The sequence below is a fragment of the Magnolia sinica genome, chromosome 17 (assembly GCF_029962835.1).
Source record: "Magnolia sinica isolate HGM2019 chromosome 17, MsV1, whole genome shotgun sequence".
Classification (NCBI taxonomy): domain Eukaryota; kingdom Viridiplantae; phylum Streptophyta; class Magnoliopsida; order Magnoliales; family Magnoliaceae; genus Magnolia; species Magnolia sinica.
Window position 1 is genome coordinate 916,311 of NC_080589.1, and position 19,367 is coordinate 935,677.

Below are 19,367 nucleotides of genomic sequence, written 5' to 3' on the forward strand. Positions count from 1 at the left end.
ATCTGATCAGAAAGAAAAGTATGAAGAGACGGTGTCAGAAATTAAATCTCAGTTCTAGGGTTACCATGCAATCTATTTTCAGAAATTATGAAGAAATGGGTATCAGCAAATGAAATCTCTGTCATAAGGTTACAATGAAATCTATTTGCTATTTCAGATTTCAAAATTTTAAACAAGATACCACCTTTGCAACAACCAGATACTTTTCCACAAGCCCAGATCAACTGCTAATGATATGTTATTCGAGTTAAGCTTTTTATTCATAATCAGGGTCTTGGAAAGAATAAGCTAATTGGAAGAGAAAATGAAGATGGTGCATGCAGAAATGACCCACCTCAGATGCACATGCAAGATGTTACAAGCAAAATACCAACAGGATAAGGAATTAAACAACAATTTGATATCATCAATGACTCAATAGGAACAAGCTAAACAGGCATGGCTCCTAAAACCAGTCCTAATAATATTTTGTACATATTTATTTTCATCCAGACCGATCTAAGTTGTAAATACAACAAAATGAAGAACCCCAACAAAGGAAGCTTAAAACACAGAGCTGTCTTCAATGGAGACTTGCTTTCCAAAGGATCTATACCTACCACAATATCAAAATCAGACGTGAGTGAGAACATAAGATGGGAAGACCTTTTTTATGAACATTTTCATATGGTTCCCAGAGAGAATCCACATATTGCAACATAAAAATTATTTCTCACTTGTCAGTTATTGTGTGACTGATCGTTTTGAGGATCAATACTGTCATCAACCTTTGGCCTCGTGTTCATGAGGACCTGTCAATCACGAGATAAATTATCAAGTCACAAAATCAAGGCCAATTAACTGAAAATGGAGGGAATGAAGTGTATCAGTGGAGAATCCATGTGCAGAGCAAAGATGTTTGGAGTTCTTCACCTTCCGAAGCATGGTGTTTTCATTGATCAAAGTCAAAATTTTCTCCTCTAATTTGGCATTCTTGTCTTGCAACTCCCTGGCTTTTGATTCCAGATCATTTACATAGACCTTCTTCCTTTCTCGAGCTTGTTGTGCAGAGACTCTGTTTCGCAGCAACCTGTTCATAGATGCAACTTTTGTCATTGAATGCAAAAGGTTGCTGATGATGATCATCTGAAGGAGCATCAGGCACAGGCTGCTTGAATTCTAACAAGCCATCATGCTAACTAGCCATCACGTAAGCAGAAGTTACCATCATTGATCAAGCACAATGCTTTCACAAGAAAAGAAAAGATATATCTGTTGGTATGTTGGGAGACATAGTGATTATCTAAATTTATGTCCTCAGCAATTTTTCTTTAAAGATCTGTTGGTATGTTGGGAAACATCGTGATGATCCAAATTTATGTCCTCGGCAATTTTTCTTTAATGTTCTGTTGTTACATTGGGAGACATAGTGATGATCTAAATTTATGTCCTAAGTCAATTTTTCTTCAAGTGAAAGAGAACCACGGAAAGTGTCCCAGGATGGGAAATGTCACACATATTTGAGCAGTGTCCAAACAACTCAGCTCAGGAATTGGCTCCTGGCTCCAGCCAAAATGGATTGATGCTTCCTCTTTTTCTTTTCTTTTTTTCTTTTAAAAAAAAAAAAAATTATTTATTATTATTATTATTTATTATTGTTTTTCTGTGTGTGTGTGTGTGTGGGATTTGGAGGAAGGCATCACCAGATGGTTTGGACTTTGTTCGCAGGTGTTTTTGCAGAGTAGACCACTCCTTAATTAGTGTGCCATTCCTGCAGGAGGTCAGGAAGCTGAAAAAGAAGGCTGCAATATGCACAAGTAGACACGCAGTTAGAATGGAATGTCAATTAAACATGTTGGATAACTAAATTGGAATGCGTCCCGGTAGGAAGCTAAAAGGAGGCCACAAAAACATTTTGTGGATTTTGATATAGCCATAATTAGACGGTTGGAGCTTTGCTCACAGTTTTGCCCGCTTTCACCATGTGAAGGTCATGGGGTGTCTTCTAAAGTTTCATCCTAAAGGGGTGACGGTAGTTCCTTGAACATAACTGTAATTAGTGTGCAGCATATGTCCTTTCATGTGAGAATCTGGGGTTCTCTTAGGAGACAGCTTGCTTTAATTTGGAACAATTTAGCAATTAAGAGACTGTTATTGCCTTCAAGAAACCATAGGCTCCAGGAAATCACTTGGGTCAATAGATGATATTCATCATCCCCATCACCATCATCATCTAAGCCTCATCCTAACTAGGGGTCAGCTACATGAATCCTTCTCTGCCATTCCACTTTATCGAGGGCCACAACTTCAGTTAGACCATAGGTCATCAAGTCTTTTCTTACAACCTCCACCCACATCCTTTTGAGCATTCCCCTTGCCCTTTTAGAGCCTTCAACTTGCACCAGCTCACTCCTTTTAACTGACCCAGCTCTTGGTCTCTGTTGCACATGACCAGAACATCTAATTCTACTTTCCCTCATCTTATTACGCATACCAGTGCTACTCCTAAGTTCCCTCCTCAACTTGCCACTCATCCTTCTCAATATCCTCATTTCAGCAACACTGATCTTATGAATATGTTGTTCCTTTACTACCTGACATACTGTCCCATAAAGCATGGCGGGTCTTATAGCTATCCTATAGAATTTCCCTTTCAGTTTGACTGGTACATGGCAATCACATAAAACTCCAGAGGCACATCTCCATTTCTTCCAACCGGCTTGAATTCTATGGGCAGCATCCTTCTCGATCTCTCCCTCTCATGAATTACCGACCTCAGGTATCGAAAGTGGTCATTTTGGGAAACTTTTTGGTCAGAAATCTTTTAACTAATTCCTCAATTTTACTCCTATTATTACAAAAATTGCACTCCATATACTCTATATTTGTCCGACTAATTTTAAATCTTTTGGGTTCTAAAGCAACCCTCCATCAATATACATTTGGTTTCACACACTCCATCGTTTTGTGAATTAAAACAATGTAATGTGCAAACAAAATACACTGTGAGAACTCTTCTTGCAAATGCCTTGCTAACTCGTTCATAACCAATGCAAAAAGGTACAGACCCAATGCTGACCCGCCCTCTAGTGCAAGCCTCCAATACTTGGGAACTCACTTGTCTCTCCACTAGTGGTCCTTACGTTTGTTATTGCTCCCTCATATATATCCGTAATCATGTCAATATATCCTCTTGAAACTCCCTTCTTTCCAACACCCACCAAATTAACTCTTTAGGGACCCTATCACATACTTTCTCTAAGTCAATAAAGACCATGTGGAGACCCTTCTTCCTCTCTCTATATTTCTCCATCAATTGTCTAAGTAGGCAAATAGCTTTGGTGGTAACATCCCAGGCATGAAACCTAACTGATATTCTGATAATTTCGTCTCACATCCTAGTATTTGCTCAATCACTCTCCCAAAGTTAAATAGTATGGTTCAGTTTAATCTCATGATAGTTAGTGCAGCCCTGTATGTCTTGTTTATTCTTATAAATAAGTACTATGATACTTTTCTTCTAATCATTTGCCATTTTCCTCGGTCTAACAATCTTGTTGAATAACTTTATCAACCAAAATAACTGAGTATCTCCCACACACTTCCAAACCTCTATTGGTATACAATCTGGTCCGAGACCCTTTCCTGTTTTCATCTTTCTCAAAATTTGTTTTAGTTCAAATATCCTAATCCTACAAAAGTATCTATGGTCTGCAACATCATTTGAGTTTATGGTTCCTTTTATCCCTATGTTCTCAGAGTGGTGGTCATTCAACAAGTTCTGAAAAAAACTTCTCAACCTTTCATTGATCTTATTATCCTTTACTAGCACCGTTTGGTACTGCATCTAACATGATCTAGGTCCTCACCCACCTCCTCCATCATTTTTACAAGTTTGAAGACATCTTTCTCACCTTCTCTCATCCCCAATCTATTTTAAAGACTATCATAAGCCTTAAGTTTAGCCTCACTACTTTCTTAGCAATCTTTTTGAAATTTCTATATTTTTCAAATTTTTCATTGTTTATAGTCCCTTGCCAAGCTTTGAAACGTGAACATTTCTCGTCAATAGTTTTTTGTACATCATCATTCCACCACCAAGTTTCGTTATTGGATTTTCCCTCTAAATACTCATAAAACATCTTTTACCACTTTCCTAATACACTCAGTCATCTTATTCCACATGACATTCACTTCTTTCTTGACATCCCACTTTCCTTTTTCCATCAATTTATTTGTGAGAAACATTGTTTTCTCCTTTTAAACTCCACCACCTAGTTTTTGGTAACATTAATTTCACTCCCTTTCTTTTATTTTTTAATGTAAACATCCATAACCATAACCTATGTTGTGCAATCAAACTCTCTTATAGTATAACCTTGGAACCCGTACACGTTGATTGTTCCATTTTCCTAATTAAAAAGATATCCATTTCGCTTGTATATGATCCACTTTTGAAAGTTATTAAATGTTCTTCACTCGTTTTAAAGTATGTTTTTGTTAGAGCAAGATTATATGCCTTAGTGAAATTAAGGATAGCATCCCGCACCTCATTTCTTCTCCCAAAACCATATCCTCCATGTACGCTCATATCCTCTATTTCCTTTTCCTACATGATCATTCAAGTCTCTTTTATAAATATCCTCTATGTTCAGAATTCCTTGCATTAGTTCATCCCAGTGTTTTAAATAGCGAATAGCAAAGAGCATAGTGTTCACCCCTTTGAAGCATGAGGCGTAAGCTACATAGCATGTAGCGTAAGCTACACACAACTTCTGGATTTTTAATCAAGGTGCTTCGTTGCACCAATGTCATGATATTCTATACCGGATTAGACTGATTAATAATGAAATTTAACAAAATTTCATGATATTTGGTGCAATAAAATGCAACCTAAAGTAATAGGAAAGGGAAATGATTAAGTATAAAGGCAAAGAAAGAGCAATGAAACTGATTTAATATTGTTATTTAGATTATTTTACTGAAAGCATTAAAGAGGTTAACTAATTTTTATTGGAAATGGAAAAATGTAACAAATCATTGAAAACATCATGTGAGCTACAAAGCGTGTAGCATAGTCTACATAACGTGTACGTATGCAAATTATGATGTAGCGTAGGCTACATGCGACTTAAGCTATTTTCATGAGCTACATAGCGTTAAGGCAATGCTACGCTACGTAGCATAAGCTACACGCTACATAGCATATCTATTTAAAACACCGGTCCATCCACATCCTCCTCGAATTGTCTCTTAATTATATCCTCTTACCCTAACTGTGGCACCCATGCACTAATAACATTGATTATCTCCTCTCATAACACAAGTTTTATTAATAGAATCCTATCATTTACTCTCCTACATCTACAACATTATCCTTTAAATCTTTATCTACCACTGTCCCCACCCCATTTCTATTATTGTCATTTCCCATATGCCAAAGTGTATATCCATCAATTTCTCTCACTTGGGCCCCTTTTCCACTTGGTCTACTAAACACAAGATATGTTAAACTCTCACTCATTTCATCATATCTACTGACTCCATACTCTAACCTATCAATGTTCCTATATTCTATGTGGCAAGAACAACATATTCTCTTGGTCTAGCTTCTTTACACAGGCACGTCCAGAATGGCGTGGAAACTCTTGCCTACATCTCACAGCAACCGGGAGTTGTTGCCACACATCACTTTCGGGGGACACTCTAGCCAACCCCTGCCATTTCTCACTACACCCAGGTTCCAATACAGTGTATGGCTTACACTATATGCCTTAGCATGAGTTTGAAATGTCATATTGTCCAGATGATGAAAGTTATGGCATAAGTTTTATGGCAGCTGCCAACCTGACACAATCCTCCTTTATCCGGGGTGGGGATCGACAATGAGAGCACGGAACTCCCACAGGCGCAACCTTCCTTTTTTTAACCCTTTCTTTTCCCTTGGATTCCACATATCTAACATGTCCTCAGAGTGCAATAGATTTCCTGATACATGTGATATTCCCATGATACCAATATGTTCCCATATCCCAAGGATGTGATACATCGTGCAATACCGATACATAAACTTGGAGTACAATCATGTAAAAATACTACCTAACGATACCTAAGTTGAATTTGTAGCCCAATTGGTATCAATGACTATGAATTGTAATACCTAACAACTCTAGGTTCAAATCCCAAAAAATTTTGAGCACCAGAAAAAGATTTCAGATTTCAAATGTCAAGGGAGGTCCCTCACCTTATACTTTTTTATTGATAAAGAAATTGCCTCGCAAAAGTCTAATGGCCGAAAGAAGTACAAAGATCAATCAAGGCAATGGATTAGAGCCCCCTATACATAAAGAAGATCTATCAACCCCTTAGTTTTTAAGGAAAACAACAATATACTTAGGCTCTCTAGGGATATGACTAAAGCTAATATTCATAGAGCTCGAACATAGCTTACACTCTTGAGAATAAAGGTGATGTCCATGGGCAACTAGATCTCCCAAAAGCCCAAGCAATAGCATTGCCCAAATCACCTTCCACCATCAGAGTCCCTTTCGACCAATTATAAAGAAATTTCCAGCCCTGACTTGATAACCAACAATTCCCCTCTATTATATGCACTATTGTCGAAATCCTATGATCTATTATTCAAATTGAACGATTTGAAACTGCTCAAAATTGCAAAATCTACAATAATTGTATGACAATCATAGGAATTTTATCGAATTGTACAATAACTGTGCACTGTTTAAATAGGGACCAAATTACATTGTTTCTTCTTAGAATGTTGTGCAGTTAACGAACAACTTGTTCATAGGATGAGCGTAGCTGAAAAATGAGGATGTTGAAATGGATGAGTGGCAAGACAAGTGTAGAATTAGAAATGAATGCATTTGAGGGAAAGTAAACTAAAGTGGTTTGCTCATGTGCAGCGGAGACCAAGAACTACACCGCTTAGGAGTGAGTTGGTAGAAGTTAAAGGCTCTAAAAGGGTAAGGGAAGGCACAAAAGGACATATGTGGAGATGTGATGCAAGACAATTAACCACTTGCTCTAAAAGCTTGAACTGTTAGAGTATGGCGAATTAACTTCTTTATCTCATAGCCCAGGCCCTACATCGCATGGGTTAGGACCTTGGCCGAACCCCTTTCCTGTGCCCCAAATCACATGGACCGCACACCTCGAGTGTGTCCCCGCATCCTACGGGCTACCCCACTCGAGCCCGGTGTGAAATGCACATTAATCACCCCCAGTGAGGAGTCTCGAACACGAGACCTCTCCCGTGGGCCCCAAATCACATGGGTCACCCACCCTGAGTGTGTCCCTGCATCTCACAGGTGACCCCACTTGAGCCCAATTTTATTTTTTTTTTAAGATGACTTGAGCCCAGTGTGAAAATGTCCCTGCATTAATCACCCCCGATGAAGAGCCTCGAACACAAGATGTCCCGCTCTGATACTAATTTGATGTAGGACAATTAACCACTTGCTCTAAAAGCTCAAACTGTTAGAGTATGACGAATTAATGCCTTTATCACATAGCCCAGGCCTCACATCGCACGGGTTAGGACCTCGGCCGAACCCCCTTCATGGGCCCCAAATCACATGGACCACCCTCCCCGAGTGTGTCCCCACATCCCACGGGCTACCCCACTCGACCCCGTTGTGAAATCGGTATTAATCACCCCCAGTGAAGAGTCTCGAACACGAGACCTCCTTCATGGGCCCCGCCCACCCCGAGTGTGCCCTTGCATCCCACAGGCGACCTCACTCGAGCCCGGTGTGAAAATGCCCCTACATTAAGATGGTAAGAAAAGACTTGATGACCTATGATCGAACTAAAGTTATGGCCTTTTATAGTGGAATGGCATAAAAGAATTCTAAGTTATGGACTTTTTCCATTCAAGCATAATATGGTCATAATCTTCAGGGTTTTGGCATGAGAAGTGTTAGGGCGTTATGACAATGATTCCGAACCTTTTAAAAAGTGAACATTCTTATATTTTCTTATTGTTGTTCCTTTATATATATATATATATATAAATAATGAATATTCGTTAAACGTAAAGTAAAATTACATCAATGGAAAGTATCTATCTACAAAGATGAAAGTCAAGCATCCTCTATTGCTAGGATATGGAGGAAATGAAATGATTAACCTTGAATTTGAGGTTCTAATCCCATCGAGAACAAAAACCAATCCCCAAGACCCTTTCCTTATGAACCCAAGAGGGAACGAGTTTGGAGCTTCACCTTTTCCCGTTATTGTAATTTTTCTATGATCCACATAGAAACATAGAATGATTGAAATAAGTATCCAATAAAGTTAGAAGCTAAGAGCCAAGCTAGTAGCATGAGCTATGTGTGGTGCAGATCACAAGGTAAAGCATATGAACTACATAAAAAGACAAGCCACAAGGAAATAAATAAAAATGATTTTCCATCATCACAGTTTAAAGTTAGCAATTTCTTCTTAAATTAGGCAGGTCAATTCTTTGAATAGTTTGATTTCTTCGACATCTTGACTCAATTAGAAAGATATGAAAGACGGAACAAAACGCAGAATATGGATGCTAATAAGAAAAGAGATTGTTCTAGAAATGAGAATACAACCAATATTGTCTGCCCGACGCAACCAAAACAATCTCTAACACAGACACCCTTAGTCAACCCTAACAAAACATGTCAAGAGTCCAAATAAAATCAGTGTAGCTAAAGGCACTAGGAGCACGTCATGCAACTACTTTGAACCACCCAAAATGCCCAGGCACTCTTAAATGCATGCCTGGAGATTCCAGGTGCAGTTATCTTTATCACTTGTATGGTAAATATTATTGTTATACAATGTTAAATATATTGATCTTTTAGTAGTTTTAGCTCTAAAACTAATTTTAACACAATTAACAATGAAAAGCAACTAAATGTCAAATACTGAAATTATTAAGTACTTTAGACCGTTAGAGAGAGTCTAACAACCCAACTATCCACAAATTATTCCAACTTGAAATCAATCAAATACAACACCATACAAGGGAAAACCAAAAAATTAATCTAGCAACTTCGTCTTTGATCTCTTGTACAAATGGAAGCTCAAATTACTGTCAAGGAATTTGGCTCTCTGACCTATATATATATATATATATATATATATATATATATATATATATATATATATATATATATATATATATATATATATATATATAATGATTTCTTGAGTTTAGTTAAACTAAGAGAAATTCGGGATAAGAACTCAAAGCTTCGATATAAATAAATAATAGAGAAAAAGGAGTAAGAAATGATTTATAAGCCCCTCATGTGTTTCATGGGTGGTCAAAAGCAGCAATGGGCCATGTTGACACTACAGGGTCAAATGGGCAAAATTAGACATAAGCCCCTCATGTGTTTCATGGGTGGTCAAATCGCCTCACCTAGGGCCTAGGTGAGGCGCAAGTAGGAGCAGCAATGGGCCATGTTGACACTACAGGGTCAAATGGGCAAAATTAGACCAATCCACTCATTAGGTGGGCCACAAATGTCATTGATTCAAATCACCTATTGTCTATTAATTTCAATGAAGCTTGCCCAATTATTGGACCACCCTGATTTTTGCACCATGTGGTCTTTTATGTTGTGACCCACATTTTGCATGGCTAGAAAATTCTACAAAAAAGTAGGCACAAACAAGTTTAGGCCAGTAGTGCGGGCCAAGCTGGGCCATCCATCATTGCCTCAAGCCTGGCCCTTGGGACAAGTTTAGGGGCCCAGGCCCTAGCCCTAGCCCTAGCCCTAACTACCCAACCCATCGTCAACCCTAGGCACAAGTGCCTCAAAACACCTATGTGTGCACCTAGAACACATTTGACTACACTAAATAAAATAACTGTTAACACATTAACCTCTTACCAGAATCTAAGCTACTTCCTACAACTCCAAATTCAATTCCCATAATGATTTTGGTTGATAAAACGGATGTCATGCCACTGACACATGACCTCATACATGGATTGAAATATGATTCAAGACAAGACATATCATATTCTTCACCTAGCAATGCAAAACATTTATGCCTTCCCCATGATGACATTTTACCACAAAAAGTTCATGATCCATTGCTTGAGACTTGCATGTCATCAATGTATGTACATCTCAATCTTTAGAGCCAAAATAATACATGCTAAATTTTAATCATTTGACTTAGCTATGAAAAACCATGCAAAGCCCTTTCTTGAAGCCAATAACTACTCCTAAGTGCAAATAATTATCAACCCAAGAGAGAGAGAGAGAGAGAGAGAGAGAGAGAGAGAGAGAGAGAGAGAATGTTTAAATGACTTGAACTGTTAAACATGACAACCCCTCTTCAGAAAATGTTTTAATAACTTAAACAAGACAACCCCTCTTCTCCCTCTCCATGCCTCCAAAGCCACTTAGATCCCTATTAATATCCCTAATGTGATGAATCCCAAAACCTCCACCTTTCCTATGCCAACAAACACCTTTCCACTTAACTAGATGAACTTCTACACTTCTCGCTGATTCTAGAAGAAGTATTCCTAACAACGTTTCAAATAACCCACTAGAGCCACCACACTTCAGTGGTAGTTAAAAACTGAACATGCATACAAAGCAAAATTTGAGAGGACAGTCATCACAAGGGATATATAATCGCTAAAGGATTGCAGCTCAAAGTTCCACCAAAAAAGAAAAGCAACTTTTCAAGTCAACCAATGTAAGGAGCAACCCACACAAAGAAGGAGACCAAAATAAGGGATAGAAGGAGCCCATATGGCAATTGAGAAACTCCACTAGTTGATTGCAAAATATGAGATGTGGGAAATCCTCGGGTGTGGGACTGCAAGGAAATGCCTGTTTTAAATGTCAACAATCATAAACACCTATGAAGCACAAGAGGAGTAGAAGAAAAAAGGCATAGCTTGTACTTTTGTAATACCAACTGTCATTTCAATGATCAGAGAGTTTAGCAGTCATTGTGAAAATCCCAATCTTGCTGCGGTTAGTATATTACATAGAAGAAAAAGAACTAGCAAAATCTCATAATTTACTATCTACAATCAATCTTAGTACCTATCCATAACGATCAAAGTCGAACCGTGAGCCTATTTATGAAGAAAGGGGTTCTCACTTTCAAATTTTGTCTACAAAACCCAACCTCATAAAAATTTACTCCTTGAGTTCCCAACAAGGTCCAATGAAAATTTTCCGGTTTCTTAGACCAAGCTTCTGAGAAACTCATATTTTCAGCTAACCCGGGACCAACCCGTTGATATATTTCTAGCTCATAGGCCTAGCAATGGGCAGGCCTTGGGACTGGATTTGAAACTGATCAGGCCAGGTTTACTAGGCTAGGCCTATTCAAAATATTGATTTTGCATGGCCTAGGGTTGGCCCCCTACTTGCTGGAGTATCCCTAATCCCACTAATAACGAGCAGGACCAACCATCGTGGGAGTGGGAGTGGCAACATGTGTGGAAGCCTTTGCAACTTTGTGAGGTCCTTCAGCAGATGCATCCATATCCATTTCCATTACAAACCTCTCCATAAATTAAAATGTTGAAGGTATGTACTGCGAAAACATAACATATAAGCAACTCAAGTGGATTACCATAAAATCCAAATGTGGTCGTAATCACACTTATCATCATCATAGCTATGTCCTAGCTATTTTGGTTCGGCCCACTCTAAAGCCTTCAACAATCTCATAAGGGCTGATCTCCAATAAGCATTACTAGTGCCTCAAAAACAATAGTGAATATGAAAGGTGGTGACAGATCATCTCGCCCTAGTTTGAATGAATTGACTGGGTTAACCATTCACCAAACTAAAGCACCACATGGATGAAATGCACAATCCATCACCACCAATTGTGAACCAATCATCCTAACAAGTAATCAGCGAATTAAACTAAACATGGGGGTTCCGACCCTACGTCTAGCATCCAAACCCTCATGTGAAAATGAAGCTTAGCACCTCCCCAAGAATTGCACAACTAACATCATGAGATCTCATTAGCATTTTGTCTTCACTTTGTTTGCACCAAAAAACACAAAGATTAGCATTGTGGTAGCCCTTGAGGTCAAGAATACATCCCCAATAACATCAATCTCAAATTCAATGAATTGACATAGCTATTAGATGCATAATTGAAGTCCAAGAGGTTCATCTTTCAACAATCATGTCATCTGCTAAATAAAGTATCTTTACACAAATGGCACCACCAACTCTATTTTTCTAGGCTACATTTGAATGCACCATCACGCTGAATTGCAAAAATTAGTTTGATAAAGTAGAGAGAATGCAATTATTTGTGTGCAAGCGCACCACGTGTGTTCATGATGCAGCAGCAGCAGCCATCAAATTGCACTGACATTCCTTCCACCTTCAACTTGAAAATAGCATAATTTTAACTTGAGGCACTACTGAATTGAATTGCAATAATTGGTTTGTTAGGGAGGATATGAGAAAGCTGTAATCGCCACAACAATGTTTTCATAACAATTAGCCCTCTAATTTCACTTAAATTCCTTACAAGACCAACTTGAAAGTGACATAACAGCAATTTGGAACCTGGTTCTCAATATCAATTCGAAGAAGCTAATAGCAGTTCGTTCATTTCCACTTCACTGAACAAATTATTGCGATTCAATTAAACAGTGCATCCAAACACAGCCTTGATTTTTCCCTCTAGAACTAAACATTTCTAATTACAAAACAGCATGTCCCAGATCTTCTTTCGATCCATCTACTACTAATACAATATTTGACACGCATCCAAGCCCAGCTATGCAACTTAGAATCCAAACACTATATCTGCATATGCACGTATATATGAACCAGCTTTATTCTCGGGTAAAACGACAATGTATCTATGTAAGTAGGTTATCATCTATATGAGTTGGATTACATGAATTAAACAATTCCATGACATTTGAACGAAAATTCAAAAATAAAGAGAGAATTTACCTCTTCAGCCTCTTGTATTCCTTATCCGCAGGGTTCCTTCCTCTCCGACGCTTCCCGGTAGCAGCACTGCTGCTAGTGCTCTGCTGAATCACCGCCGATGATGCATTGGTAGAATCGGACGGTCGAGATTCCAAGTCCGGGACCGTGAAAAGATCTTCATCGCTCTCCTCTACAAAAAGAAAAGACCTCAGAAACCCTAAACCCTAAAACCCGACGAGGATGGAGAGAGTTGAAAGAGAGAGAAGGGTGCAAAATCACCAACCTACTTTGTTCTTCTGTCGCGACGGAGGGAATGGGTTCGGCCAGAGCGAGCTCGACGCCGCCGGGTTGGAGTCGGGAAGTGACATTTCTCGCCGGGAATCTGACGGACGCCGGAGGATCTCCAGCCGGAAAGATCTGGAAAGAGGAAAGGGTAGGATTTTGGGGTTTTCCTAGGACTGAGATGTAAGAATGGAGGAAAAACGAGCCACGTGGCGTTTTTCATTCTCTTTCTCTTGGATGGCAAAGATGGCGGGTGAGAGAAGAACACGTCGATCTATAGAGACCCGCCACTTTCCGATACTGACATTCTGGATATCGAGCAAAACACCAAAAAAAGAAACGGGTACTTCGTCGGGTCGGGTTTTATGAGAAATCGAGTTCGGGATGCAAATAAAATTCGAAATGCATGTGAAAAAATTACACGTGTGAGGGATCCGAACCGATCACTTGGGCCCTTTTGTGAACATGATCTAGTCCAGTTAGAGGGTAGATTGCAAGGAAATGAGAAAGAACGGACGGATATGTGATGAGTGAACAGATCTATTTTTTTGTGATTGGTGCTGAACCCTATCTAATGAACGGCACTGATCTAAATACCTTGGTGCGAATGGTCTTATGAGGGTCTCAGCTCACTGGGGCCCACGTTCCAAAATGGTCCTACCAATTGAACTGTTCATATTCTCTGTGGTACTAAATCACGCTTCATTTTATAAGTGAATGCGAGCCATTGATATCTTCCTGTCCATTTTTGTAAATCCATCTATAGAGGGTGATGTTTACATTCATCCGTTCAGTTTAATTTTCCTAATATGGCTGTTACTACATGAATTCAACAAGATGGACGGTTCTGATCATCCAAGCACTCAGCACGGGCCCTGCGTACACCGACTGACAGAGGCGGCAGGGTGTTGCTAGTGCACTCGCGCGGGTGAAAATTGCTAGTGCATTCGCCAATACAATCGCACATATGTTGATGAGATCCGAGCCGCTAATTCAGTGGACCAAAAATTTCAGTTTCATGTGCCATAAATCATGCAAATCTACTCATCTAGATGGAAAACTCATTAAATTTGGACCAATGGACGGCATATGTAGACCATAAATATCGTTTGTACATATGGCCCACTGGATGAGCTGTCCAACATGTTTTCTGACGCCGGGAATGTCCGTGCTGGGCTGCACCCGAAAAGAATCTTGGATTGTGCACCTTTGCACGTGAACGATGGTTAGTGCACGTAGCAGGCCTCGTCTTCTTTTATGAGACTGGATTCAATGCACTCAGTCGGGTATCTCTAACACCTCTATATCTAGACCCTTTCTAGACCGTTGATCTAAACCACTTTGATAGGGTAGCTAGGCGTGCCGTTCAACCAAGCGCCATCTTACCGACTGAACGGTACTGAGGACACTGGTGGAAGCCGTGTTCAGGATCAGGTCACTAAGTAGTGGGGCCACAAAAGCATACCCTTGCCCAAAAATCAACATGTTCCATTCCCTCACGGGTCATGTCTGGACCGTTGTCATCGTTTTTGTAGTCGTTGATTATTTTTTCCTTCAAAGTATGGCCCACCAAATCCCTGATCTAGCCCGATTTATGATTTGGGGAATATTAATGGTGTGTTCCACCCGATGACTGGTTCAGATCACGCACGCATGTGACACGACCGCACGTGTTCTGCGAATCGTGTTTTCTGCCTCTCTGTGATGTCCTGAGAGACTTATATTGTTTTGCCTGTGTCGCGACTTAGCATCTAGCGTTTGTCGCGTCCTGCTGGGGCCCACGTGCTGAGTGGTCTGATGATCGGAACTGCCCATTGTATAATATATGCGATACGTGCCATCTTAAGGAAATCTGAACGGACGATTATGAATCTCTGGCTGAATTCATAACAAATAAAAGAAATTTTGCTATGATGGCCATTTGACTCTAAAGATCCATACTTAGGATCGTTACTTAAGCACGATAATGATATAAGAAATTTTATATAGTGTTAAATAGAATATGGACGGTTCAATATATCAGATCATATCATCATGTGGACCCCAGTGATGTGACACACGGTGGATACTAAGTCGCGAAAGAGGCAAAATCAATTCCGTGTTGAATCTTGAGATTTCGGGATTTGCGGTATATCGGATCTACCTCCTCTCGGATATTTTTATGAGGGCCGGTACGGTGTGTTTGCCACCATCCCTTCAACCATTTATTATATGGTGGCAATTCTTCCACCGTTGCATGCATGTACGTCAATCAGAATGGCGCGGATTAGCTACTGACATGTTGAGTAGCGAGACTCGCTACTGAAGTGACGTCACCAAGTTCGGTGGCCCCCACCATGATGTATGTTTTGTATCCACACCTTCCATCCATTTGAAGGGATCATTTTAGGGCAATATGCAGAAGACTGAGTTAAATCCAAAGTTCCAATGAACCCCAACACGGAAAATAGTGGGGTCAATAACGCCCACCGTTAAAAACTTCTAAAGGCCACAAAAGTTTTAGATGAAGCTGATATTTGTGTTTTCCCTTATTTAATGTCTTTTTAAACTTTCGAACAGGTTGGATTTCAAATAAACATTATGGTGGGCCTTAAGATAATTTCAACGGTGTGAATCACTCTCCCCACTATTTTCTGTGGTGGGGTCCAGTACAAATTTGTATCTGACTAATTCTTTGGATCATGCCCTAAAATGATATCTCAAAATGGATGGACAGTGTGGATACAACACATACACTATAGTGGGCCCACAGAACTTGATGATGTCACTTCGGGAGCCGACTCGCTGTTCAACCTGTCAGTATTTAATCTGCGTCCCAATCAAAACTGTTGTGGGTCCCTTTTTTGGGCGGAGAATGATCCTAATATCTCATTATGGAACAATCCTCGCGCATCTGATCCATGGCTAATAAATGAATGGTTAAAAGAAAATGTCAAGAAGACTAAATTAAGGATTCGGGATTGTTACGAGAAGATCCGAGCCACTTACAATTTCGAGGACCGACTTCTCTTTGATTCGATTGGACTAACAATAGTCAACCTAAAATGATATGATGCTACGAAGGGGAAGGAAGATTCATGGCTAGGTTACAGTGGTACTCCCACTCTAAGGCTGACAATTGGCTCGGATTGATCTGAAACCGAAATAGTCGGTGTGGAGCTCGGACCAAATACTCCGGAGCTTTCCTCTATTGCCTGACTAGAAACGAATAACTCAACCACTTACATCAGTCACGAGAAAATTCAACTTGACAGAACAGACCCACCGCCCGCCTTGAAGCTCGAGGAGAAGACTTCTAGAATGCTCAATAGATAAAGCCAAGTTCACATTCCGTCCAGACCAGATCTTGGCTCAAACTCATGACACAATCCGCGTTTTACAAACCAACAGTGAAGGCCCATGTGCACACTATTCAGGGCTTCTTCGGCTAAAAGTCTCGAGCCGAGGCCAGGGAGGAATGTGGACGTTTCATGCGCTAAAACAAGAAACTACCTTAAGCAGACATGATCGATTACCTTGCCCACAGATAACACACGATATGCTGCACAATCCATGGATTACGGACAATATCTCCATGATCCGAAAATCCCACTAATTGAGCAAATCGTGCCGAGATTAACAGATCCAGTCCGTCCGATGGTCAGGTATAATTACAATGAAGACCTCATTATTACAGGTACGCAACATTTCACACCCTCTCTCTACGATCAACTTAAACCTAAATTCCATTGACCTGACTTCGGCATCGGAGGGTTCCTTGGCTTAGCCAGGGGTATCCTTTGCTAACTCTTTATACAGGACCAGGGTTCCTTGGAGGTTCACCACGCCGAGTGGAGGGTAGTCCAAGTTTTGTCATCAACAGGGATCAAGAGGATTACACATGCTTGCCAAAAAGGTAGATACATTTGAAATCTGAGTCATGTATAAGGTGGACCCCACTATGCAGATCAGTTGCGCTCACTGAAGAACGCAACTTGCCTGCACGAAAGCGAATTGGCTGGGTACCTCACACCAGCAATGCAGCTGCTGTATTGACATCAGCAAGTTTCGTCGGTCTGATCATGAGGTATGTGTTACATCTAAATCGTCCATCCATTTGGCTATCTCATCTTAAGTCTTGAAATGAAAAATAAGATAGATCTAATTATCAAGTGGACCACACTGTAAAAAGCAATGGGGGATTCAATTGTCTACCATTGAAACCCTTTTTAGGGTCATAGAAGTTTTGGATCAATATAAAATTTGTTTTTCTCTTCATTCATGTCTTTGTAACCTTATGAACTAATTGGGTGGGCCCTATGAATTTTTTTTAATAGTGAATATCATTATCGCCATTGCTATCTTTGGTGTGGTTCAGATATTCTTTGAATATGATTTATTTTTTGATAATACTATAAAATGATCTTTAAAAATAGGTAAACAATGTAGATATAATAAATACATCACCGTGGGCCATGTAACTTTGATCTCTATAAACTGTTCGTAGGACGTGCAGTTTGAAAAGTGTCAGTGCTCACCTTGGCATGACATGCATTTATCTTTTTCGCTTCAAAGCCTTAAGAGGAGTTCACCAAATGGATGAACGGCTTAGATATAACATATACCTCATGAGTCAACCATACTATTTTCTTGGAGAGCCCACACTACAAACGGTTATGCACACCCAGATCCATAGCTCAACTGGCAGACTGAGCGAAGATACCTCGTTTCAACACTTGAGGTCTTGGTATCGATCCCCAGCAAGGGTGGCTAACATGGAGTTTTCACTTGGCAGAAGTGGGGGCCATGGCTCATTCATCTAGACCATACATCTGTTGTCCCTTGAAGTAGATGGACGACCCCTCGAAAAAATCTCATAGTTTCAAAATTCTTAGCTAACACATCTCGGGCCTTTCGTCAGTTTGAATGTGGACTGATTTCCAGGCCACTATTAGGATTGTCCTGTTACAGAGATTTTTCAAAGCATGCACTGCATGTACTCAGTTCCAAAGAAAGAAAACCAATGGTCTTGATCACTGAAAGTGAGCCCCACTTGTTCAAACTGAAAACTCGAGTACAATTTCCATATCCTTGGGCTGAGGTCAATGCAATTCCTACTCATTAGTACTATGATTATTAAGTGGGGACCTTGATACTGGTCCTAATTAAAATGCGACCACCCATGATTGCCGTATTCCATTAGGCCAGCATGTCCTCTGTTCTTCTCGGAGGTTTACTAATTCCACACGCTTGTTGGATCCGTACACATTTACACCTGGATGCAAGTGGCACGTGTTTGGGATCCGAGACTTCCATCAAGTGAGCTATATTGTTTACATCTTCTGGCATGAAAATCAGACCATTTCAGATATAAGGTGGGCCACAACATATCAAAACAAATTGTAACTGTCAAATTTACTTAGCACATTGTGGCCCAAACTGAAGAGTAAAATTATCTGATCTTTTACAGTGAAGATCGAAGCATTATTACCAGACTTATGGAAAGTTCAGATCTCCCACACACGTTTCATGTTCGGCTGTCTTCCTGCGTGTGGAATTGGCAAATCTATGCATTATCTTTGTAGCATTTAAAAAATAAAAAAAATTTAAATTTTTTTATTTAAAATTTGAAAAGAAAAGAAATTTATAAAAAGCAATCCAATAATAATACACGTCCTTTGAAGACATCAACAACATTAGTAGGATAGTAGCTTTAACTGATTTACTTGTATCCCATAAATAGTTTTACACATAGTTGACTAAGATAGTTTAAGGCCCAAAGTGCACATGATTATTTGATGGTGGTCCACTAAGAAAGCTGCACAAACAATATCTTATTTTCATATGTTTTTTTTTTTCTATTTTGGACCCACATGTAATGGACACTACGTGTGGAACACAGAACCTTGTTCGATGCGCTAAAATTCTAAAATGTGCACATGACACTTATTAGTAGGACATGTCGATGGGTGAGCATGAGTCAAGCAAAATCTAAATTTTGAATACGTCTGGCCCATTGGGCAGAACTGACCAGTTCAATATACGGCCGATGCCGACCGTAGGCTTGCCTGTTGACAGCCTGATGTGTTAGTGAGGACAGCTGCAGATGGGCCAGTAATCAAATGGGTAATTCAGGCCTAGCCCATGTTGTGGGATGATGTTGCACCTAATCAT

General features: G+C 39.8%; 1 protein-coding gene across 1 annotated transcript; it reads right to left on the reverse strand.

Annotated features, from left to right (window-relative positions):
* Positions 1–355: 355 nt before the first annotated feature.
* Positions 356–13,493, reverse strand: LOC131231289 (transcription factor HY5-like). Its single transcript, XM_058227431.1, has 5 exons — positions 13,216–13,493; positions 12,954–13,122; positions 913–1,069; positions 717–791; positions 356–595 (listed from the first exon to the last, which is right to left on the reverse strand). Exons 1-4 carry the CDS (start codon positions 13,298–13,300, stop codon positions 720–722), a joined length of 483 nt encoding a protein of 160 aa, XP_058083414.1. The 5' UTR covers positions 13,301–13,493; the 3' UTR covers positions 356–595; positions 717–719.
* Positions 13,494–19,367: the final 5,874 nt, after the last annotated feature.

Coding starts and splice junctions, on each gene's coding strand:
- LOC131231289 (XM_058227431.1), bottom strand. CDS start 13,300: ATGTCACTTCCCGACTCCAACCCGGCGGCGTCGAGCTCGCTCTGGCCG. Junction 13,123..13,215: donor GCGACAGAAGAACAAAGTAG/GTTGGTGATTTT, acceptor TTCTTTTTGTAG/AGGAGAGCGATGAAGATCTT. Junction 1,070..12,953: donor GAATACAAGAGGCTGAAGAG/GTAAATTCTCTC, acceptor ATCTATGAACAG/GTTGCTGCGAAACAGAGTCT.